The sequence below is a fragment of the Carassius auratus genome, chromosome 11 (assembly GCF_003368295.1).
Source record: "Carassius auratus strain Wakin chromosome 11, ASM336829v1, whole genome shotgun sequence".
Classification (NCBI taxonomy): domain Eukaryota; kingdom Metazoa; phylum Chordata; class Actinopteri; order Cypriniformes; family Cyprinidae; genus Carassius; species Carassius auratus.
The window spans coordinates 6,121,590-6,148,549 of record NC_039253.1 but is presented as its reverse complement, the minus strand read 5'-3'; the positions used below and the strand labels follow the sequence as shown (position 1 = coordinate 6,148,549).

Here is a 26,960-nt window from a genome sequence, read left to right as displayed (position 1 = left end):
AATATCCTGGGGTCAATTCAAGTTAAGCTCAAATGACCGCACCTGTTGCATAATATTGATTATGACAAACATTCATTTTGACTTAGCGAAAATGTTCATTATTATGAAATCCCCAGGTCTGATGGATCAGAGCAGTGCCAGTGCGTGTACCAGTCAGCCAGCTGCCTAGTGACATGGCCTAGGCTGCACCCAAAAAATCATGGCATCACGACAAGAGCAATAAATATTTATAGAAACTATTCATGGAATAATGGCAGGAATGAAGCTTTGTCGGACATGCATAAAGGTGGTTCTGTGCTGCAACAAAGCGTCCCCAGGGATGACTTTCGTCAGCAAAACTTAGCTGAGTTCATGCCCAATTACTTGAATTGTGTCGTATTTACACACATTTTTGGAGGGCAATCTTATTCTTGCATGCAGTTCAATATATATATATATATATATATATATATATATATATATATATATATATATATATATATATATATATATATATATATATATATATATATAGGGTTGGGTTTTTCTATAAAGTAGTCTCTTATGCTCAGGGCTGCATTTATATGATCCAAGATATAGTAAAAAAAAAAAAAAAAACATATAAATATTGTGAAAAATTATTGTAAACTTTGATACATAATTAAAAATGTAATTTATTCCTTTGTCACAAAGCTGAATTTAATATGTCAGCAACATATTTAGAAATCAGAAATTATTCTAATGTTGATTTGATGCTCAAGAAGCATTTCATATTATTATTATACATTTTTCAGAATTTTGGAATCTTTTGCAACATAAATATCATTGCAGTCATATTTGATCAATTTAATGCATACTTTAAAAAAAAATCGTACATTATTGCATGGGTTTAAGTACATACAGAAACATATAAATACAATCAGAAACATGGTTACACACCTTAAAAAAGCATGACTCTGGGCTGCTAAATCTTCTATTGCAAGTGAACACCACCGACTACACCGCTCCACCCTTGCTGTAGGATACTACTGTCTACCCTATCAAGAGTCTTAACTTTGCTGTCATAAGAGTCGATGGATAGATTACAGCACACCCTCCAGTCTTCCTTTCAACCGAGCTGACACATTTTACCTTTAATTTATGTTACATATGTCATTAAACCACCTCTGGCTTTTACAGATGTTGGAAAAGTGTGAGAGCATGCTCATCTCTGCAGTCCAAATAATATAAATTTTAATGTCCGCTTTCATATTCTTTGCAGTTCTTTGGTCATACCGATGTCTGTTACTAATAAGCTGCTTTGAGGAACAGGAAGAGGTGGTTTGAAGAGCGGAGGGCTCGCCTTTTATTGTGCACCGGGAAATTAAAGCGGGGGCATATCTGTGCATGCAGGCTGGAGAACTCATGGCAAAATCCTCAGAATATCCAGCACATCCTGTGTTTGTGGAAGTAGAGATATTGGGGTCTAAAACTGTTTTTGTTCACTGTCATTTCATGCTGCAGATTCACGAATATGGATGTTTCATTGTGACTTCTGAGTATACCTAGGACAACCTGTCTGTGGCTGTAAGACATTTCTTCTATGGCTATGTGGGGAAAAAAATATGGAGGCATGAATGTGGAAAAATCAGTGTGTATGAGAATAGATCTAAAATGTGCTTGAGGGAGATTTCACTATGAGAAATCTAATCCTGTCAACAGAATGGCCCTGTCACCGCCTCTTTGATGGAAAATACCACACAGTAATTTAATATTTGGAAAGGCTTTTCCAGGGACGTAACATAATTATCAACCTACAATTCAATAAAGGAACTCAAAGATCAGGGGCTTTAGCCTTTCAGCTACTTTTAATATGACTTTGGTCTGTGAAGTAATCACAGTAACATTTGTTTGATCAGCCAATGCATTAAAGTGAATGGCAAATACACACATACAGATATATATATATATACACTGTATATGCAAAAGCCTCTAAGTGCCATATTAAAATTATGTTCAGTAATTTTACTGTAATGGTAATGTATATCTTTTTTCTATACAATTAAAGGGAAAAAAAACAACATAAAAATGCATAAAAATGCTAATTTCACACAAAATTTTAGCTGAAATTGATTATGCATGTTATGAATGTTTATTCAGTTAACAGATTTGTACACATTTTAACATAGTGTTTTGTCAATGTCAGTGTCTAACAAAAAAAGGGCAAAGTCAAAAGTTTTAAGTTTAATTCTGAGTACAGATTAGAGGACATGAGGAGTGGATGTGTTTGTAGACAAAGGCACAAGTTCACCAAAGGTCTGGAAGAATGATTCCAGAAGTGAAATGTAGAGAGAGAAAAAAAAAGAGAAAAGCGCTCCTCTCTCCTCCCAGGCCTTCCAAAAAAAAACTCACAGATCTCTACCAACATACTTCTCATATTAAAAGAAAACAAGTTACACAAATGAGACAGATGTTTCTTGTTTGTGATGACAGTTGCCATACTCCTCCCCTTTCTTCCTCCACTTTTTTGTGAAGCTTCAGGTTGTGCAATGACCCGGGGTACTCACAAAGTCCTTATCCTGATACCAAGCCCTGGTGTAGAATCATGCAGTAATTATTATTCCTCGTGCATTTCAGAATTCCACTACAAGAGAAACAGGAATCAGGCATTCACCCATTACTGCCAAGTATCAATTTCCCTTATCACAAAAGAGATGATCGTGAGAACAAAATAGTTTGAAGTGGACGAATAATTAAAATAATTTAACCAATTACGACATACTGAACTCAGTTTTTAGAAATCTACTATAAAGCTGCACAGCCAGTTTGATTGCTTAAAAAAAAAAATCAAACATAAAGTAGTTCACCCAAAAATGAGAATCTGGTGGAAATTTACTCAGATTTGGAGAAATGTAGCATTACATCACTTGCTCACCAATGGACCCTCTGCAGTGAATGGGTGCCGTCAGAATTGAAGTCAAAACAGCTGATAAAAACACAGTAATCCACAAGCAATCCACTCCAGTCCATCAGTCTTCATCCTCTATCCATAAAATAGCTTTCTCACGTGAGAAGACATATTGTCCAATTTAGAAGAGAAACATTATAACCGATCATTTAAAGGGATAGTTCCAAACCTGTATGAGTTGCTTTCTTATGTTAAACATAAAAGAAGATATTTTGAAGGTTGCTGGTAATCAAACAGTTGGTGGTTCCCATTGACTTCCATTGTATTTCTTCATCACCACAATATCTTCTTTATGTTCAACATAACAAAGCATCTCATACAGGTTTGGAACAACATGACATGAGGGTGAGTAAATGATGACAAAATGTTCATTTTTTTGGTGAACTATCCCTTTAACAAGCCAAAAGAGTGTAAAAAAAAAAGTTCTAAATTAATATGTTGGTGGATTTTGATGTGAGAGATTTTGGTGGATTTTGAAAACAGAAGATGGACTTGGACTCATTTTCTGATGGCACCCATTCACTGCAGAGGACCTGTCGAGGTCCTAAAATTCTCCAAATCTGTTCCTGTTCCTGGATGGCCTGTGCATTTTTATTTATGTTTGAAATATTCCTTTAAGTTTAAGTTGAAGGACTCCGCACCAATGCCGTTGCACCACAGGCATCCCAAGTTTGAATCCAAGCTCGACGACAGTTCCTGATCCCAGCCTCCTCTTTCTGTCCCACTTCACTTCCTGTCAATTGTAAAACTGTCCCATCAAAATAAGGCAAAACATTTTCAGGTAAATACTAGCGGCTCAATGCAAAGTATTGTTTGAGCATGAACAACAGAGAATTCCTCTACACTGGCTCATCCATCACGCAGTGATATAAAAGGCCTTCAAGCCTGATGCAAACCCCCTCTGCCCAGCAGTCAGGAATCTAAATTTGTATCCACATATCTCAGAGGTGATGCAATTACTAAAACTATGGAAGTGCTTTCTATGTGGCCGAATATCAGATCCACAGGTGTCGGGACTGTCATGAGATCACAAACACAAAAAATAAAAAAGAGGATATGGCCATAAACAGGCCTTACACTTAATCCATCAACCTCAGCTGTGGTCTTACCAACTGAGATTTCCCAGCCACCTGCACTGCGACTGCATGCTGGTATCACTAGTTTGGACATGGTTGTTCTGCATCCATGATATGGAAGTATGGTCAGGGAGATGAGCCGCTTAGCAGACGGTACAGGCTGTCAACAGATAAGCTGAGGGTTTATGGATAGATGGGACACCCAAGACACCTGAGGGGTTCTTATTCGTTTAGAGGTGACTGAAGGAGATGGCCCATGGACGCGACACATGTATCTGAACACCACGAGCGAACTGGCGTGTCACAATAAACTCAACTGAAGGATTAGAGGAGTCACTCCTGGCTTCTCCGCACCTAAAACATACAATTTTCACTCACAATTGTTAGTAAATTTCACAATCAATTACCAAAAAATAAATCAAATAAACCCTTGGCTGCAGATGCTTCCAAACTGGTTAGTCTATATGTTGAGCATCAAAATGTCATGAAACCAACCATTTTTCTTCACAATGACTTGGCCTCCAAATTAATAAACTGCTAAATCTGCTGAACTGTTTAATAGATCAAATTTATTTTGATAACATTTTGCTAGAGCTGCAAAGTTCAGTGGAGATCTGACAATTGGTCTAGGAGGAGTTCAAAAAAGTAGCCTGGTTTATATATATATATATATATATATATATATATATATATATATATATATATATATATATATTATCAAATTAAAATTGCAGATGAAGGCCATGGTTTGAGAATATATCTGTTTTTGTAAAAGTAGGAAATTCAGATTCATTGTCCTTTATAAAAAAGAAAATTCCTAATCTAATTCTCCTCAGCACCTTTAGTTTATAACGTCACATTTTGAGCATCTCACTTTTTTAATGGCTTGGAACTTACTCATTTTGTGGGTTGAAGTTTTGGAGTATTGACCGACTGATTGCTATCTGACTATTATCGTGTGACAGATATTGTCATCATGGGACTACTTTCACGACTGAAAAAGTGATTGAGAAGGAGTGTGAACAAGAACCATGTGTTTGTCTCAAAGACGCCACTAACATGACGGTGAAACCATCATCTTCATCAGCTTACTGAGGCACCTGCTGTTGCTGGTAGCATTGATGGATGAAAGGAGGGAGGGAGGGAGAAAGAGGAGGTGGCCCTCTCTCCTCTTTCCTCACCGCATACTCGCTAAATATGAGCTGGCTGAGGCTGAAGTACCAGGTTCAAGCAGGACCATATGTGACATTTACCAATGGTGCAATCAGAATCAGAATCAGAATGAGCTTTATTGCCAGGTATGTTCACACATACCAGGAATTTGTTGAACATGACTCTGATTCTGTTCTTCTTCCTTTTTAAATGAATAATCATGGTCCCAAAACACTGCTGTCATCATCACACACATCACAGAAATTAAATGTAAGGTTTTTGACCAGAGCATGATCAGAGATTAGTTTTTCAGTAAGGTAGAGGTAACCACTCAAATTTGAGTAGGTGATATGTTATTGATATATTTGAATTGTTTCATTTATAGCTCCAGCTTCTAAAGTCCTTCTAAAGCTGGAGCAGGACGTCCCAGGCAAGGGTAAGAAAAATAAATCCGTAAGAATTATTAAATTAAAATTATCATCATATGATCTTTCAGTCATGACAACGTTTTTACATTGCAGTAACTCATAAAAAATTATCATACTTAATTTAAGGTAACTTTTCAACTTTTTTAGAGTGAAGTAAGATAAAAATGTATACTTAAAACTGCATTTCATATCAGCTGCAATTGTTTAATCTTTTAATAGGCTACATCCGCAGACATTATAAAATAGGCGATAAGATGGGTCAAGGAGGATTTTGGCTTTGTCTAAAAAGGGTCTCACTGCATGGTCGGACTTGAGGTTTAAATGATTATCATTATTATTGTTTCTTTTTTTTTTCTTTTTTGCATATCTCCTCTGTTTTGTTGATCAGGTGGCTGTAACATTTTCAGTAAAGCTGCCAAATATGTCATACATCAGAGTGTCACACAGCATCTTACTGCTCCTCAGTCACTGTTTACAGTTTATAACATATTAATATCAATCACAGACTACAAATGATTTCTCAATAGGCATTACCTGCTTTGTGGACCAAGACATTATTTGGAAACCCATCTCCATTTAAGCGTCATATTTCCTTTTCATTAGCCTGGTCATCCCGAAAGTGTCCCCATGGAGACAGGCTTGACACTCTAAGAGCCCCAGAGGTCCTCAGATCAGTTTAAGGTACTAGATGAGCTAAATGTTTTTGTGTTTGGTTTGATCATCAGTCAGAAAACTTTCCTGCCAAATCAATTTTGCTCTAAATGTAATTTATTTAGACTACTAATGCTGATTTATTTATTATTATCATATATATATATATATATATACAAAACAAAAGGAACCAAAAAAGTAGCATTTGTTGAATTTCATGTCCCAAACAAAACAAAAAAAAAGACTAGGGAAAAAGAAAGCGTGAGAGACTAAGATGTTCCCAAAGCCGATCCAATATAAAGACAGCCTGCGTGTTCTTACAGTGCCGTTGCGGTATGTATGCAAGACTCTGAGTTTAAGCTCTGCTTGTTGCCATGTTACAGATGGCCAACGGGTGGCGGGGAGCAGGGGATGTGGGTTTTTGATTTAAGACTCTGTAATATTTCAACGCGCATAGCAGTCGCAGTCCACGGCCTAACCTTTCAACACATCCCACACTGACTGGCACATCTGATGCTTTAACCCAGCCCTCTTCTGGCTTATCTGCGGCTTCATCTCTCGCTGTGCAGACTTCAGCTTGACAACCCCGTCCCTGGAAGACATGGAGTTGGGTTTGTCACCTCTACCTCTAATATTTATGGGTCTTTTGAGGCTTATGCGATTCTTGCGGCCTTCTAGGGTTAGCCTTTGGCTCTAATTGGCCTTTCAGGAATGATGAAGCGAAATGCCATCCTGCGGGAGACATCACAACACTCTCCAAGAAGAGCATGGCAGGGTAATAAAACTAACGTCAAAGCCAGTGTTTGATTTGGATGGGAATCAGCTTTATAGCTCTCCCACTTGGGACAGGAGCGATCCAAAAGCAGTGGACAGCTTGGACAATATGTTTAAGTCTTGCCCAGATGACAAATCACCCCTATTCTCGGAGAAAAGTTTAACATTTCAAAATCATCCACCTGGAAATTGCGAGTACAAAGCATGAAGTGATGGGGAAGACCTGCATAGGATCACACTGCCCTCAAATCACACCTCTGAAGATTCACGTGTACAAGTCACTGAGTACAAACGCTCTTCCTCAGGAAACACAGTTATGTCTTCAGAGGAGGAAAAGCTTACCTTCTTTATAAGGCGCAAGGCCACTAAAATCAAGGGTTCAAGTAAGGAAGTTGTAAATTATAACTATAAAACTATAAAAATTGGATTGGCATAGTACCTAACTCGAGGTTCATCATATACAATATCTTTCCATCTCACTTTGAGGCCAACAGATGAAATTCGCAAAAGTGATTTTATAAACATAGAAAGCATATTAATTGCAAGTAAAGTGTCTTAATGTTTTGTCTTTCAGCATAACCAATATATTTATGTAACATGAAAAAAACATCTATTCTGACATGCACAGATATATAAAAGAATAAGTGATAATGCTAAATTTAGTTTTAAATAACTAAAAACTGGTTGACAAATGGGTAAAACCTGGCGATTTGTAGCATGGCAAAGATGAGTAGAAATTGTAAATAACAATGAATTTGTTTTTGGTGGCTGCAATGAGGCTTTCAAAGTCATCTAATGATTCTTGTTAAAAATATGATCTAATATATACTGACAGTTGTTTTGGTATATGAACTGTTGTTACACTGAATTAAGAGGGTGTCTTCTGTGAATCCTGTGTTAAAGCTCTATGAACTATGTATTGTTATGATGCTTGTTATGATGCTTTCGTCTTTGACCTACAGGAAGTACAACAAATGCTGTGATAATATATTATTTATTATATTAACATCACGGTAATGACTACAAAACGTGCTTGATTGTGATGAAATTGTCAAATAATAATTATTTCAACAGACCTAAAATAGACAATTTCCTTTAAATGAACATACTCAATATAACAGTAATAAATCGTAATTACTTCTTTTGATTTGAGAAACACGAGCCGGGCAGCTTCTTGCCAGGTTCTCGTGAGACTCACCCGATGACGGTAGCACAGCTGGAGATGTTTTCATAACAATCATCATCTGTATCTGCGTTCTGGCAAAGTTGTCAGTAGGTTGAATCTGCACACTGATAATGATGCTGATAATGAGGGAAGTCATGCAGGTGGACACCCCCACCAACCAAAGGAATGCCTGCCGTTCCACAGTTCATAATGAATGGTTTTTATGTGGCTGTTTAACACAAGTGTACACTGACAGCCATCACGTGAAAAACACTAGAGGAATGTGTCAACTCATCCACCCCAGCGTAATTAATAAATCTTGAGTAGGCGGTGTGCTAAAAATTATGGATTGAGCTAAAATGGGACTTTTAAATGATAATTTACAGCCAGGAATGTGAACATGAAATGTTAAACAGATTATATAAAGCAATGTGCCCCAAGAAGCCATGGTTTACAGTAAATTTATAACAGCTAAGGGGCAATGTTAGGCATCATGTAAAGCGGAGTACATCAAATCCTGTTAATAAATTCACTGTAAAACCACAGCTTCACAGGGGTTATTGCTTTTATAAAACAGTTATTTCTTAAGTGTAATGATATCAAATAGACTTGAGACTTAGCTAACTGAGAATTGTTATAGCACTTAAATATCATTGCTCTTTTGATTGCTTCCATTGTCATCATTTGTAAGTAGCTTTGAATAAAAGTGTCTGCTAAATGTAAATATAAAAACAGTATTCTTCCACCAAACAATATAGTTCCATTCTAAACTACATTTAGTCATACTGAAAAACATGAAAATCTTGCATATCTTGCATCAAACAAGCATATTTATTTCCAACAATGGCTGTGTGAACTGCAAAATTTATGTTAAAACAACGTGTAAAATCAGCCTTTTTCAGTAATAAGAATGAAATGGGATTGTTTTACGATTTAGTTCAAATGAGTTCCTTTAAAGTAAAGATTTGTTTCAGTGTTCATTTTACAATACATGCAGCACCCTAAAAAAGGGATTAGAACATGATAAAGGCAATTAAGGTATAAGTTTAATATTTTTTTTTTTCTCAAAAGAATGCATATACAGTACAAAGGAGAGACTTCATACATAGCATTTGGTTTACACCAAAACAAAAACAAAACAGACAAATAACTAGGGAGGGGGAACCGACTGGAAATCAAACTAACACTGATCCACCCGTGTTGCTCTATTAAACTTGGTTCTGAGGAGAGGTCATCTTGCACTAACACAAACTTTCAACTGTTGCTTGATTTCTTTCTTAAAAACCACAGGTGGACCAGAGAGTTGCTGTGGATCCAGCCCCTAAACAAAACGGAGTGAAATGAACCTTTGAGGAAAACAAAATTTAGATATATATATATAAAAAAAAGCATTTGGTAAAATAAAAACAACTGGAGCCTACAACAACTTTTGTCAGCGTACATTATTATTAATGTTAACCTATCCAAAGGAACCTGGAGGCTTACCTACATGCATCACAAGTTCTGGAAAAACGCTTCCATGGTCCCTAGCAACACATTAGAACACGCCACTTGTTCTGCTAACACTGTTAGAAAGTTCCCTGCTTGAGATAGACCAATTGTTTTTTTTTTTTTATGAGGAGTCAAAATTATACACGGAAAGCAACTGAACCATTTACAGGACTACTGCCTTGAATGCCTATTAAATGGGAATATTGGCAATGAATAAAGAGCTATTTCTAAGCACTTCAGGCGATGTTGTTCGAGGGTTGGAGAGGGCTTACGGCAGACTCGCGAACACATCTCCAAATATAATAATTATTTTATTTTTTTGGGCTAGTGACATTTTGGATCAGGTCAGAGTGATTTGGTTGCCATTTTTGAACACCGTACGATGTTTACACAGCACAATGGAAAGAAATACAACCTGAACCTACTTAAGACTTGAGCGACTGAGAGTGCCTGTGCACTGGTAGTACTGTCACATTAACCCACTTAAATGCCAAAACATGGCTGACATACCAGCAGCATCTCTAATAAATCTCTCCATGAATTACAGAAGACCCCTGGAAGTAAAACTAGAAAAGGCCCTCTAGGTTTTTATATTAATGGGCATGTGGTTTTTGTTGTGTGTGTGTGTATATGTGGATGTGTATAGTGGGTACTCTTTATTTCTTTATTGCAGAGCAAACATCGAAACTCACTTCTTTTACACATTGCTTTTTAGAGTGTAAAGCTGTGGACCAGCCTTAGCAGAGCAAAGAAGGGAGGGGGAGAGATGTGTAACAGGGCGCTCATAGCAGCACACATTTAGGCTTCTTCTTGGGCTCTGGGGGCTCCAGGGCTGCCAAAATCGCCTCATCAAATACGTTCTTTAGGCCTTTCTGTGAACACAAAGCAAGGGAGAGATGGACACTCAACATGGGTAAACACACAGACAAAAAAAAGAAAAAGAAAAAAAGAAAATCAATGGGTGGGTTGGGAACAAAATCACTTCTGCCAGACGTGGACATTTGAACACACAAAATATAAGAACAGCATTGTAAAAAAAATAATGGAAAAGTAGCATGAACTAAATTTAAATGTGTAACATTTACAGTGGCCCAAGCAACTAATAAGGCCAAATTGGGAAAAAGTCAAAAAAGGAAAACTGGACGGATGAATAAGGACGGGTTTTAAAAGAAAATCTGCTAAATGGATTTTTAAAAAAGCTAAATAAATTTTCAAACTGTGCATAAGAGTGTTGCGCTCCTATTGGTATCTAAAAGCATTAACAGCCAAACTGTTAAAACTTAAAAGAATAGTCCACCCTAAACTGGAAGATACTTAAACTTGGAAGATATTCTGAAAAATGCTGGTAAGCAGTTTCAGTTTCTATCGATTTCCATTTTATTTGCTGTACGTATAATTGAAGTCAACTGGAAAAGAAACTGGTTACCAGCATTTTTCAGAATATCTTCCAAGTTTAAGTATCTTCCAGTTTAGGGTGGACTATTGTTTTAAGTTCTCTTCAAAATATCGGTGTTCGGCCAAAAAAATGAAAGCAATACAGGTTGTGATGACACCAGGGTGAGTAAATCTACACAAATGTACATTTTTGGGTGGACTATCCATGTGGATGTGTCAAATTTTACTAACGACCAATTCTGCAGACACAGATTCCATGTGGGCCTGCTAATGACCTAAAAATAAACATTTCAGATTGGTTGGACGATTTTTATTGCTTCCTCTGCAACTATTGAGTAAAACCCAGTCAACTGAAAAACCAACTGAATTAAGGTGTCAAACAAGAAAGTAGAAGTGCAAACAAACACAGGCTCAGAGACCGAAGGGTTGGTGAGGTGAAGGGTTGGTCAAACATAAACTCAGGTCTTTAGGTGAAATAACAAACATTCACAGGGACAAATGCAACCTGCAGTGTAGAACTGCTACAAGACTGCCCTCATCTGGGCAAACTGAGCAAGAGCTTAACTTCCATGAGAATTTTACCTTTTTTTTTTTTTTTGACAAAACAGCTCAAGTGACATCTTAAGCAAGAGAGAACATGTACAATACACTTTCTGTGCACGTGCCCAGATTAGAGCCAAGGAGGAACTGGAAACTAAGTATGACATTGTTTGAGAAAACTGTCCTCGGAAGGGTAGCCTGAGCAGTTACTGTCCTGTTGAGCGCTGTTAGCATGCCTCAAATGAACTCTGTGACCAAGCAAGGCCACAAGCAACTGGTGAAGGTAGATGTGACACTGTGGGTAATCTTTAATAGTGTTGGGTTAGTGTTGGCATCAAAGTTGATCGAGGCCATTAAGAAAAAAAAAAAACCTCTTTATTTACTCTTTAAACAGTATTATGCATTAATTGATGAGAGAGACTCATTACGTAATGGCAATTTCAGATGTCCTTTATTAATGGCACAAATCATTTCACAGGATTGTATTAAGCCATTTAAACTCAAGACGTTGTACGGGTAAGAATGGCACCAAATTGCAGCCATACGTTAAGTTTAGAATTAACTTTTTATGATACAATTGTTGCAGTACAAAATAAATACACTGACATAAGGAATAATGATTCTTGAAAATAAACTGAGCAGCAAATTAATGAACCATTTTACCTTTGTCTGCTCTTAACACTAACAATGAAATAAAGACTATGAACTTTTATGTCTAAAGCAACATATCGGTACTTAAAGCAAAAAACTATATATTCAACCCATCATTGTAAACATCCACATTTTTATTTTCAAACCCAAAGTGCAAATAATGATAGTAACAAATATCTGTGGAAATGAGACAAATGTCACTCCCAATAGATGAGTCTAACGGTAGCAGTCTCCAAAGCAAACAAACAAACAAACAAAAGTAGGAAAAAAGAAAACAGCAAAAGCAAATCCTTTAGTATTGGTGAAACAAGATACATATTTATGACGTCACTTAAGAGATCGGGAAACTTGTCATTTCTGTGGAGCAAGAGGTAACTAAAGGAAGCAGCAAACATCTGGGAAAGAGTGGGGCGTTAGAAAGAGAGAGGTTTAAAATATACAGCACTTCCGTTTTCGCTGCGTTTCAGGAGGTTCGAGGGCAGCTAGGATAGCCTCATCAAATACATTCTTCAGACCTCGCTATGAACACAGAAGGGAAGGGAAACAGAATAAAGCACCAATGTTAGCAGTTACAGAAAACAGATGAGAAAGAGAGAGAAGAGGTGAGATATAAAGAGAGGAACTAGCACATTTAAAAAGAGAACAACAGCTAGTGAGGAAGAGAAGCTGCTTGTAGAAGCTCCTGTTGCACGGAAAGAACCACTAAAGCCCCTTTCACACTGCACGTCGGACCCGCAATATTCCCGTAACATTGCCTGGTCGCCTTCTGTGTGAAAGCAACCACGTCCCGGAATTGATTACCGAATCGAACCCGGGTCGGGGACATAGTAACATTGCGGTAATCGATCCGGAACGAGCGCTGTGTGAACAAAAGCCAGATCTAATTCCGTATCGAAGTGATGACGCGCGTTATCGCGCGACTCTTTTACCGCCTGTTTTGAAGGAAGATCAACATTCGCGACGAAAACATATGTGCAAACTGTAATAAAGCAGAGATCAGTTAGTTCCTCACTTTCCGCGCTGACGCAGAGATCGTTTGCTTGCTTCAGTTAAAGTATAACGTGCCAAGCGTTGTCGACTCGTACATTACACGTCACGCGCTGATGTCACGTGTCGTTACGGGATCTTCACGAGTTGTGTGTGAAAGCACGCACATATACCGGGTCATCACTGGCAGTGTGAAAGTGCCAAATCTAGCGACCAGGGAACAATTACAGGAACATTTTACCCCTGTATTTGCCGGAATGGCAGTGTGAAAGGGGCTTAAGTAGTAATTCTACAGATGCAGATGCCACACAGGCCAATGGGTGATACTAACAAATGTCAATGGGTAAACTAGTGTGGCAGGCTTAAAAATAATTAAATAAAGTGCTAAACAAACAGAATAAAAGAATAGCTACTTTAAAATACATTTTTGTTCTTATTGTGAAACCGCAAATTCTTTGTCATACCAATAACCCAATTAGATAAGAATCACCCATGCAGTTACATAAATTATATTCTAGGAAGCATCTAGAAGAAGTGCTCGTCAATGACCGATCAACCTCTAATCACAAACCAAAGGAGAATTTTCAAAAACAAAAAAAATCAAACCAAGTCACCAAGTCTCTGAGCCTCTGACCGCATGCTATGAAGATTCCACTTTCTTGTTAACGTAAAGAGTACATCAATTGAAATAAATAAATACAAAACACACCTGGAAGAATTTGTTTCATAAATCAAATGTCAAATCTTAATCCTATTTCATCAGGACACTTAATCTAACCACTGAGAATGACGTGAAAACATTGAAATCTTACAGAAGAGGATATTTTGGCATGTTAAATGACCAACTAAAGAGGCAGTTTGTGTTATAAAGAAGATGATATTCATTCATGAATGTATGGTTTCATAACGGCCTCACTCACCTGCGTCAGAGCGGAGCACTCCACATATTTGACAGCCTTCAGATCACGGGCCAGTTTCTCAGCTGTCTCTGGAGTGATGGGTTTCTGTTTGTTCTTGGCAAGCTTCTCGATGGTAGAAGGATCATCTCTCAGATCAATCTGTGTCCCCACCAGCAGGAAGGGGGTCTTTGGACAGTGGTGGGTGATCTCAGGTACCCACTGTAGAACAAAAGGTCAAAGATTCAGACCATTTTCTTTTTCTTTTTTTTCAAACAACTTGTGTAACTGTTCTATTAATGACCAGACTTAATACTAATATACTCTGGTATACGGTTTCATAAAACGAAAAGAAAAATTTGACTTCTCAAAACGAGTCTTTGACATTGTGTTTTGTGCCATTGCTTTGGCAAAGCATGTCAAACGGATAAAAAAATCTAATGCTTTGATACGGCTTAGTGCCCTAATCAAATTGTAAATGCCACGATTTAGTTGAATAAGAATACAGTCTGTTGTGCAGCATGTTTCAAAGTGAAGCACACACATCTGGAAATGCAACAGACAACCGTTACGCATAGTTTTCACATTCGCATAATTTCCAACATATTAACGGGACAGGTGATTACACTATTTCACCAGTTTTGTAATGAGAAGCATTAGTAAACTTTTCACCAAAATAACAGCTAAAGGGTTTAACTCTTGTGAAGCAATTTCCCTAAAAGTAATACTTACAATAAAGCATTTCATTTACATTTAATTTAGAGTGAAACTGCATTACAATACCAATACTATTATAATATTAGTCAATAATTAAAAAGTACATTTTTTACCAACAAATACATCGTCCTGGCAGGTTCAAATAATTCAAGCTCACCTTTTCTTTGACGTTTTCAAATGAAGAAGGTGAAACAACTGAGAAACAGACTAAGAAGACATCTGTCTGAGGGTAGCTCAGGGGTCGTAATCTATCATAATCTTCCTGACCTGCAAAGAGACGGAAATGAAAGAATACATTTAAACCAAGAATGCATTTGCAATCCTAAGTAGCCAATGGACATCAATCAGTCATGTGGCCCATGGTGAATTTGAACATGCAGAGCAAAAAACTCTGATCCCACAATCCTCCAGTAAAAGCAGTTTCAAGCTCAACCACCCTCCACAGGAATGTGTGGAATTCTCCAAAGCTCCTGAGGTCTAATTTCTATAACAATGATCATCATGAATGTTTTTCCCCATCAGCCAATGAGCTCCACCCTTCCTATTCCTACTGTCATATAGTTTTATTAAAGCTTAAAGGGGGGGGGGTGAAATGCTATTTCATGCATACTGAGTTTTTTACACTGTTAAAGAGTTGGATTCCCATGCTAAACATGGACAAAGTTTCAAAAATTAAGTTGTACGTTTGAAGGAGTATTTTTGTTCCCTTCCGGTTTGTCACAAGTTTCCCAAAGTTTTTTCAAGTATGGCTCTATATGACGTTAGATGGAGCGGGATTTCCTTATATGGGTCCTGAGGGCACGTCTGCCGGAAGAGCGCTCTCCCGTATAGCAGAGCACTGAGAGCACAGACATTCATTCACTGATCAGAGCGAGAGCGTCGCGAAAAGTCACAAAAGGAGTGTGTTTTTGGTTGCCAGGGCAAGACAACCCTGCACAGATTACCAAAAAAAAAAAAAAACAGCATTAAGGGACCAGTGGATGGAGTTTATTTTTACAGAGCATCAACGGAGTTGTGCAAGTGTTTTTGTTTGTTCCCTCCATTTCGAAAATGCTTGTTTTACAAACAAGGCCCAGTTTGACGCCGGATTTGCACATCGTTTATTTCTTAAGGATGATGCAAATCCCAACGAAAAGGGTCACGATCGTGTTGTGGAACCGCAGGCGGTGAGTAAAACTGCTTAAAATATCTCTGCCTCCTTGTTAGTGCGTCCGCCGGTTGTGTTTTTCTGGGAAAAATCGGTAGACTATCTTTCTCTTATGAATATAATAAAACTAAAAGACTTTTTGGAGTTATGAAGGATGCAGTACTACTCTATAGGTACTCAAGAAAACGAGCATTTCACCCCCCCATTAATGATGATGCATGTTAATTAATAAGCTATAAATGAAACTGAAGAGGCTGAACCAAGTCATTTGCACTGTACCTGCAGTGTCAAACAGCCCAAGGGTGTACGGCTCACCACCAATCATAACCGTAACTGCATAGTTATCAAAGACCTGTAAGAAAAGCAAAGAAAGTGTTCTTAGTACAGTCAGGAAACTTTTTTGTTTGTTTTCATACAATAAAATGATGAAAGACACTTAAATCCAGCTGAATAAAATCATAAGCATGACAGGTCATGACTTCAATAATACAATGGAAAAGGAAAATGATACTCACCGTTGGTACATATTCGGAGGGGAATTTATTAGTTGTATAGGAGATTAATAGACAGGTTTTACCCACTGCACCATCACCAACAACGACGCACTTGATCGTCTGCATAGCTGTGCTTTTACAAATCCACTGTTTTCATTCAAGATCTGCAATGAAAGACAAAAACATTCACATGAGACACTTTCTTCAGTTTATAGCTGACTGGCCACTAGCGTGTCAGTCTCAAATTTAGAAGGTGTGAAGAGAGACACTAAAGCACATGTGTATTACACAAAATCTCTATGGCCACTACTATCACGTGTGCAGAGTAAAATACATATAGGACAACAGAAACAACCAAAATATTTGTATCAGATTTATTACGCTATTGTAATCTATAATTTACATAGAGAGGGAGAGCAGAAAGAGTAAATTAGATCATTAATGACAACAATATTCAGAGCAGGGAAAGCATTTAGCAGGGCTGAAGTCTCCCTTTACTGTATGATCTGAACTAAACATACGATTTAAATCAGTGTTTCCTGCACTACAAAACAAATATAGCCTACAGCACCAACAGTGTTGACAGATTCACAATCAAATGGCTTTGAAAGAGTTACTGGTTACTAAACCAACACCGGAACAGACTCACTTACTGTTGTACTATGAAGCTAAATATTCAAAAACTGAACGGCTCTTTTTGTAACAGAACTATATTTTAATTAAAAATACTTGGTCTTGAATACCAAAACAGACTGTGAGACCTAATCTCTGTTAGTGAAATTCTCATGCTGCTTTTTCAGTGTTAGAAACTAAATGTGTTAACATAAACACCCACATTACAAACTGTAAGAAGCCTAGCTGCGATCAACACAAAGTGTGTGAAATTAATCAGTCCCCATTAACTGCTGCAGAAGTGAGAATAAGCCATATTCCAATCAAATTCACATCCTTCAATGTCCTTTAATTATTCTGGCACGCGATTATCTCATATGCATCCAAGAAATGCTATGTGCAATGACTGATAAATGGTTTCACTTATATACATTATGGTTTTTCTATAACCCACCTACCCCGAGCTGATAGAAACAACGGAAGCCTGAAACTTGTGGTATGCATTTTGCATAAATCTGACTATACTGAAGATCGCACGCATTTAAAACAGTGTTTTGTCTTCTATTGGGTACTGATTGCAGACTAAGTGCATCAATTACAAGATCATTCTCCACTCAGACAACTAAAACCAAAACAACTAACGAATCCTTACACTGTGTCTACACTGGATGCGAATGGCACGGTGCGACAAAATACTATAGGACCACTGATATATAATAGAGGTTCATTTATAGATCAATAAAATTCAATAGAGCTCAGTATAATCAATGTTGTTGTCTATAATGCCCCAAAAGTATCCCCCAAAAGTAAACTGCTGCCGTGTTCTATTGATGATGTGCTGACACAAATTTCAAATGATTTTCAACGGTGGCATTGTCGAATCCAGTGTAGACAGTATTTTGCTGATGCACCGCGATGCTACACGAAAACTGCTGCGTCCAGTGTAGACACTGTGTAAGAAAAGATGACTGAGGACGATGCCGAATGATTTCAGTACCACTGACAAACATATAATCTTGTAAAATGTGTAGCTCTGTAGTATACACCGAGTACGAGTGATAGCGAATCTCGAAAGTGAAAGTAAAAGGTGATCGTGCATTCAAAAAAGGGAGGTACAAACTTTACATAATGTGATTAAATACTAATGCAAAACTAAGGACAACCTAAATCCAAACTCAAGTTCTCAACTATTCATATTCTCATAACTCTGGCATGTTAGTGTGAAACTTTGACCATGTTCTAAGAATCTCAAATGTTTCATAGAATAATGAACTATAAAATAACTAAAATATCACACATGCACAATCTACAAATTGTGCACCAACCAGTAGTGGATTAACAAAAAGGTCTAAAATACAAACAAAACTATATATATATATATATATATATATATTAAAATGCCCTTCTGTTATTCTTTGTATTTATTTTATGCAAAGGTCATACAGTGGAAATTAGGAAATGCAATGTGATGAATGTGCCACAAATGGCATCTTTGCTAAAATTTTAGAATATAAAATGTGGCAATAAAATCTGTATTGTGTAAATGGTACTTATATAACCATGTAAACAAAATTATTAAATCGTATACATCAAATTGACAAATTGGACTCTAAAACAAAGATAAAATTGTTCAAAAGTCAGTTAAACAAGCTAGTACGATGCAGTCTGCAATTACGTTAATGAAAATATTAGATGCACACTATAAAGAGTTTTTGAATGATAAAATTACATCACAACAAATAGCAAACAAAAATGAAATAAAAGCAAGCACAAACATTTCAACCCCTATGTAAATGTAATTTCTGATATAGTTCACATTTAAAACATTCAAATTCCCCCCTCAGTTCTGATTGAGGGTCACTGCGGCTTTAAACTAAAGCATAACATCTCCAGTTTCTGCAAATCGTACAGCGGGTCAGTATGCTAAACCACCATCCATACTGCACAGACCCCAAGCATGTGTAGAGGACACACAGGGCAGAAAAGAATAGTAGAGCAGCCCTTTCCTCTGGTGTGCGGAGGGGAAGCAGGGGACTGAAGCGCTAAACTGAGAGAACCATTTCCTGCTGTTTGCACCGCGCCTGAGCAGCAGCTAAGCCTCTGCAGAGTTATGCAGCAGTAAGCGGGTGAGCCTTCAAGCTCACAGATGGTCAGGACGAGGAGATGGTAGCCCATCCCGGCTGTTTCCTTCCCCTCGCACACTGCAATCTGTGGATGCAAGGCCTGACCTCATTCTACAGTGAAAAACCCACAAACAAAAAGTGGTGTACTGGAAATGACTGTATTAAGGCCAAACATCAGTTTCCTTCAAGCTCTTGACTGAGTAAAGCAATATTATCCTGATTCATGTGCAAACCTAGACAGTAAATCCGTGCTCTTTAAAACTAGGGTACATTTGGACAAGCCTATTTGAGTCAGTCTCACCTCTAATTCTTCTTTTCCCCCTAATCCACTCTGATTTTTTGGGGTGGAAAATATTTGACTATGCATCATCAGCCATTTATATGATAATACACATAAAATTATAAAAGCACTGCAAGCATTTGTAATTCAATTACCAGTAATGCTTGTTATACACAGTAACAGTTACATTAAAGGGTTAGTTCACCCAAAAATCTAAATTATGTCATTAGGCCATCCTTAAAAATATTCTTGATTGCCGTAACCCGACCCACCCTGTCAATTTAGGACCGACTTAATTTTTTTTTTTTTTTGCTTTTAGTCCGACCAACTTGTTGGTTGTACATTTGCGTTAAGACCAACAAATTATTTATTTTTATTTTTATACTCTGCAAACAACTAATACAAAAGCAATAAAATAATATTAATTATATTTTAGTAAATATTGTAAATGTATACATTGCCTAGGCCTACATACCAACGAAGGCTACGTTCTGTCTTTAAAGAGCCAGTAAGATGAAAATTCTAAGCTTCCTATCACTGTTTATAAGTCCTGTACATTAGGTTTAAATCCATCCAAGGTTAAAAAACATTGTCATTTTGTCAAAATATCATTTTAAAATTACCTCAATTCTCAGAGATCCCCAAACGGTTCGCACGAAGCTGTTCAAAAGATTCAGTTTCCTTAAACCCCACCTTTCGGTAGCATACTGTGTTCTGATTGGTCAACTAACCTAGTCAGTTTTGATTGGTTGTTCCGCACACACCTCCACAGTAAACTATGCATTAGCATCTGTTTGGGGTGAATTATGTCTTATTCCTCTCATCGCGAAGCAAACAGTAAAATAAAAAACTTGAACAGTCTCGCTGCTTTTTCTTCTGTGTGGGTGTATTCAAGCCGCACGCTTCAGTTTGAATCTGAATAGTGTGTTCAGCGCGGGGGCGTGGTCACATTAGATATAAGGAAGGGAGACGTGAAAAACAGACATCGAGTTGTTTTCATATGGATTGCTTTTTCACAGAATATCAGTTTTCGGCAGCACTTGTTTAGCTTTAAAGTAGACATGTCAAGCTTTCTATAGATATCTCTCTCATGTCTCTTCGTTGAGTATTCACAGAGTTACACTTCATTTTAATGACGTGTTTGTACATGACGATCAGCACAAACAAAGGCTGCAGACAGCACACATACTAATAAGACGCTCGGAAGAAAACAGACACATAACTTAATAATCATACTCCGCGTTGTGATTTGGAGATGCTTGTTGTTCTAAATAAAGTTGGTAATGAACCATCTTTTATGGCCAAACGCTTTGAAAATCCCGCTGTACTCACTGAGATTAGAAAAGCAGTCATCAGTGAAATGTTGTGAACACAACAAAAGGGATTTGTTGTACTGCTCTGGTATTGTGGTGAAAATGAATTTTAGCCATTGGTTCTTCTGATCTTCATTCTTTTTGGCAGTGAAAATAAAACAAACGGTCTCCTCGACATGATGCTCTCACACCAACCAGAGCGTCTGTGTGGGGGGTGGGGCAGGTCAGAGTTCTGTTTCTCCCAACACGGTAGGCGGAGATTATTATGCAAAGTGCTCCTAGTGACGTACATAGAGATGGGCAAAAGATTTGAAATCTATAACGACTCGTTTCAGCGATTCAGAGTCGACTCCTTACTTTAGAAGCAAATAACTTTATAAATCGTGTACTTTTTGGTTTAATTATTTGCACATTGTTTACACAGATGGACAGCTACATCATACACTGTAACACAGGTAATTTTTGATTTCCCATCTGTGTGGCTCTTTAAAAAAAAAAAACTGTGACGTCATCTATGTTTACATGGATGTCACACTATGGCCTGTGCTTTCGCTTCGTCTCATACTCTCATTCACTGTCAGAGTCAACAGTTCGCGCTTGATAATAATACAGGCGGTCACTGTTCAAAATCATATGGGTTAGGCCACCATAATACATTCATTAAAACAGCTCGACGTTGCTTTAACTTGGCACGAAGTTCTGTAAAAACTGTGCCCAGATCTTTTCTCCCATCTAGTCTTACAACTTCGAAAATCTATTGCCGAATCGATTGGACCAACCAACACAAGATTCGAAAACGAAAATAGGAAATGGATTTTAACTGCCTTCTCTTTTTTTTTTCTGAACACGCGTCACAGCAACTGCAGCTTCGGACACACGCATAACATTAAATAATACTTCTGCACAATGATTATTTTGATTATTAAAGTCTTGTTTTGATTGTCCGCCGGTTCTCGCCTCCTTCTTCTGGATGAATATGAAGGTTTTATTGTTACACAGTGCTACTGCAAGCAGTTTTTAGTAGGGGTGGTGAAAAAAATCGATTATTGATTAATCGCGAGTATGTTATGGACGAGTATGAATCGATTATTAAATTTTCAAAAATCGATTTTTTTTTTTTTTTGCATTATTTTATTTTGTAAAAAAAAATTATACTGGGAGTTGAACGTCACGAACGCGCCCAGTTCCAGTTAGCAAGCAGCCAGAACAGGTGTGTAAAATGGAAAAACCAGGAGCGAGCAACCAACCGAACCACCCAGCTCCATCTGGGCTCAAAGCAAGCGGGTGGATTTATTTTGGTTTTCATGGCAGGAGCTCTAACCCTCTTGGCGCCATGGTCGAGTTTACTCGACAAGATGCGGCACTGAATAAAACGGCCGATTTTGTCAAATAGGGTGTCAAATTTCACGCGACCTCCCCTGCACCAGATAGCAGACATGTAATACTTAATCTCTGACTCAAAAAAACGTAATGCTCCTTAACAAAATATTCGAGAGCGCATTGAATCAGTGCGAAAAAAAAGCGGAGCTAGTGTGAGAGTGAGCCATTTTATCTGACCAATATTGTCAACGTTAGCGAGTATTGGCATTAGATTATTATTATTATCATTATTATTTTTATTATTATCTAATGGCATCAATAAAGCTTCAATAAACCCGCAATGAAGTGTTGGGACTTCTATTCGCGGACACTGATTCTGAAGGGGAATATCTGTATCCAGAAGATGACGGTGATATTGAAAGTAAAAGTACACCAAGCACAAACGGTGAATCCTTTGCCCAATGTAAATGGTCCTTTGCCAAATGTCAAGGTGTGAACAATGTTTGCAGGGGTCGGAGTGTTCATTGCGAAATTAGCAGGCGTGTTAGTGTTGCGGGGACGAAGCGGGAGATTTTTTCCGCGCTAGACATGTATATTTGTCTTCTGACCGCACCTCTCCGCAATCGCGGTGACAGTATTGTAGTGGAAACTTTGTCTAATGCCTCTGGGTATGTTAGACGAGGTCGAAATATTCATAGGACAGTTAGGAGGCAAGGTGGGGAGTCGCAATGACACTGACAGTAGTCCGAGCTGTGCACACTCGGCGCGTGCGCGAGGCAGATCTGTCCGCGCTGCTCATAGCAGAAGCAGAGGCGATGTGACACGGGGCATAGATTTTGAACTAAAAAGGTCTTGTCTACTTGTGTTTGTGTGTCATATGAATAATATATATGTGCCCCATACATGGAATCAGAGTGCCTGCTGCATGTAGTAAACTGAAAATCCCAACCGCTACATGCATTCGGTTTGTTTCTACCATTTATTAGTAATGATTTACACAGTTTGTTTACTACTTACTGTTGTGAAATCAATAATCGTTAATCGAGAATCGTTAATAATCGAAAATCGACTGTAATCGAATCGGGACTTCAATAATCGTAATCGAATCGAATCGGGAAATCAGACAGATTAACCACCCCTAGTTTTTAGTGCTGCAAATCCATTTATCCATTGCTGAAATTTTTTATACAAAGAGTGACGATGGCGGAGACAGCAAACGTGTGGTTATACTTCACTAGAGTTGATGCAGACAACGCTGGTTGTCATAAGTGCAACAAAATTTTTGCATGTAAGGGATACCCATCCCTACTACCGACCCTTTTTTTTTTTTTTTACTTTTATTGCAAACCAAAATATTTTTTAAGGATGGCCTTAATAACTCACCCTCATGTCGTTTCAAACCCATTCGATGTAACCGGATCTTCTTGAAACAGTTCACCAAATCGAACTGAATTGTTTGAAATGGTTCGCGTCTCCAATATGCATTAATCCACAAATGACTTAAGCTGTTAACTTTTTTAACGTGGCTGACACTCCCTCTTTGTTAAAATAAACCAATATCCTGGAGTAATTCATGTACTCAAACAGTACACTGACTGAACTGCTGTAAAGAGAGAACTGAAGATGAACACCGAGCCAAGCCAGATAATGAACGAAAGATTGACCCATTCTCAAGTGCGAACCGGATATGACAAACTGCTTTGTTTTGAACTCTATGACAACAGACCCGGAAGAGAAGACAATGCTGAATAAAGTCGTCATTTTTGTCATCGATTACATCGACTACAAAAATACGTCGACGTGCATGAAATGCGTTGACGCGTCACACTGTTTGTTTACATCTCACGTAATGACATACTGGGAATGGAGAAAGTTGCATTCTATCACAAAAACAGAGACCACTGTTATCGAAAGTATGGGAATACTTTAAACAGAGGACAAAAAAAATGGACTTTTGTTTCCTTCACAAAACCGATATGGTGGACCACGGCAGCACAACTGCGATGCGCGAGCACCTCAGAGGAAAACATCTTGGTGCTCTCCGGTGTTACGGTTTAACTGGTTACCGTGTGATCTGGTGACCAACTTCGTGGTTCAGGTCTGATATTCTTGCGCTGGCGTCATTCTGGAAAGTTGAGATGTTTTTTACTCGATGAAAAAACGAGCGCGTCGCTTCCATTATGAGTGCGCCTACATTGGAAATAACGAACTTGAGCATGCAAAAGACGTGAAATGTGAACGGCCCCTTAAAGACAGCGCGCTTCGAGACAGTCACAAACCACCGAGCTACCCAGAATCAACTCCAGATCTCTGGAAAACATGCTAAACCATAGCAGAACCCTGACTACATTTTATGGTTTGTGATGCAAAAGAACATTTCATGACATCTCAGACAACTGTAAATTTATGGCTACTGTGGTTTAATTATAAACGCTATCATAAACTCATGTTTACTATAGTAAAATAATTTTCTTTGCCTCTTTATTATTTTATACTGTAAAAACTTCAACCACATTGGTTGAAAATGAATAAAGGTTGAAATATTATATTAGAAGTTGTACTTATATTTTTTTTGTAAAGTTATACAAAGGATTCATTAGCTAATTAAAAAAAGAACATTAGATTAATTATTGTAATACAAATAATCGTTAGATTAGTCGTCTAATCGAAAAAAATAATCGTTGGAATAGTTGACAGAAAAAATAATCGTTAGTTGCAGCTCTACGGTGTTCCAAAGATTAATGGAGGTCTCACAGGTTTGGAACAACATGAGGGTGAGTCATTAATGACATAATTTAAATTTTGGGGTGAAATAACCATTTAACACAGTAATAATTTCCTTTAATTACGAATTTTTTAAATACATTTCTTTACTAAGACTTTGTTTCTCACGATTCTGATATGAACACAGAACTGCAAATCATAAACTCAAAATTAATCATTTACACCTCACAATTCTGACATTTTTCTGAAGTTTGCATTTTGCTTTTCTAAGTTCTCAGAAAAAAAGCAGAATTGTGAGTAAAAAGTCAGAACTGAGATAAAAAGCTTAAATGTGTACATTATGCATGAACAGTGTGATAAAACACTAAAATAATGTAAAATAATTTAATTTCAGCATCTGACAATACAGTACATTCAAGAGTTTTGCAATATAATTGTGAAACAACTGTTTTGTTATTAGCAATATCACTATGTAACATTATGTAAAATATTAATATGTAAATGTGAGACAAACTTTTTTGCTATCCTGTCTTTAAAGCTACACATTTTGCACTTGACAAATGGCTGTTATATAAAAAAAAATAATTAATGTAAAATGATTGCATGCCATGTAAATAGATTACTTTGAAAGCTGTTGCTTTCCAGATGGTGCTATTTATCAGTAGAACATTAATGAACATTTATAGGAAGAATATGAGTAGAAAAAAAAAAAATTGAATATCGCCTATTTCTACTATAAAACAAGAGGACAGTTAAGATCTACTTGGATTTGTCCATTCATCTCATGCAAGTCCTGCCTTCTTCCTGTGATAGTTTAACAATTCATTTGTGGCAGGAAAAGCATTTTCTCAATGACCAGAAGTAAAATTAAAAGAGAACATGTTGCAAAATACATAATGATGCAAGTAAAAATGATGCTGCATCCTCTTCTACCAAAAAAGAAAAGAAAAATCATCTAAGACTGAGAGGGAGGTACATCATTCAGTCTACAAGAAATCAAAACAGTACCCTGGATGCAAATATCAATTAGTAACGTTAATGCTTTTCTTATAATTTTCATAACCTACAACCTGCAGACAAGTCAATATTAACAGTGCAAAAAATAGACATGGACTATAGAAATAATGAAAGAGAGACATCACGTGTATATGTATATATGCAAAGATCAATTAACAGGCCTCCAGTGTCACTGACAGTAAATACAAACTCATATCTAATGGCACATAATTAGAAATTAAATAAATAAATTCATCACCTCTGAATTTCCAATGAAGGCCAGCAAAACACAACATTTTAATGAGTGTTCACTGCACAATTCCTTTATGGAAATCAATCTGCATTTAAAATAAATTAGCAATAATATGCTAATATGAAAATATAAATAAATGATCATGATGACAGTTACGTTATCCGTCGTCAAAAGGCGACTGCAAAGGATTGACAGATTGAAAGCCAGAAATGGCTTTTTATTTAAAACCAACAAAACTTCAACTAATTATTGTATTGACACAGACCTTACATATGTGCGATACAATAAAAAGATAATCATTGTGAAAGCGCTTATGGTCAAATCTGACCGGTTCTCCTCAGCCTCAGCTAGCCGCCAGTGCTAACTGCCGTCCGGTGCCATTTAACACGTTTAACTCGTTTAATACCCATTCAAAATATCTATATTCATACAGTACACATGCATAACTCGATGTTGCACCAAGTCAAGCGCTGATATTGATTATAAGAAGAAAAATCTAGCTGATATTTAGAGCGTCATTGGCACTTACCGTATCCTTTCTGCTGGTTTGTCTACGCCGGGCGTTGGCAGATCCGCGCGCGCGGGGTTTCCAGAACTCAAGAGCAGGGGCGCGCGCGACGCTGCGTCACTCCAGCACACTTCATTAGAGCAAGAACTTGTGCTTTTTGTAAAATGCAAAACTAACACAATACATGCATATAACTTTTATAATGTCATTTTGATATGTACAGTAAACCCCTTACATCTTACTTACTCACGTACCACATACATCCTTCTATTTCAGTTTGACTTGAGATTCAATAAATATTTCATTAACAAGGAGTGAGAAAAGAAAAGAAAAAAGCAGGA

At 37.4% G+C, this 26,960-nt stretch overlaps 1 protein-coding gene across 2 annotated transcripts; it reads right to left on the bottom strand.

The window, feature by feature from the left end:
* Positions 1-9,196: 9,196 nt before the first annotated feature.
* LOC113110861 (cell division control protein 42 homolog) lies at positions 9,197-26,772 on the bottom strand. Of its 2 annotated transcripts, none has more exons than XM_026275097.1 (6): positions 26,641-26,772; positions 16,512-16,654; positions 16,276-16,348; positions 15,007-15,116; positions 14,157-14,354; positions 9,197-10,535 (listed from the first exon to the last, which is right to left on the bottom strand). In XM_026275097.1, exons 2-6 carry the CDS (start codon positions 16,614-16,616, stop codon positions 10,446-10,448), a joined length of 576 nt encoding a protein of 191 aa, XP_026130882.1. In that variant the 5' UTR covers positions 16,617-16,654; positions 26,641-26,772; the 3' UTR covers positions 9,197-10,445. The 2 variants fall into 2 exon arrangements, with proteins under 2 accessions (XP_026130882.1, XP_026130883.1); XM_026275098.1 differs by lacking the exon at positions 9,197-10,535 and adding an exon at positions 12,028-12,768.
* Between the last annotated feature and the right edge of the window lie 188 nt (positions 26,773-26,960).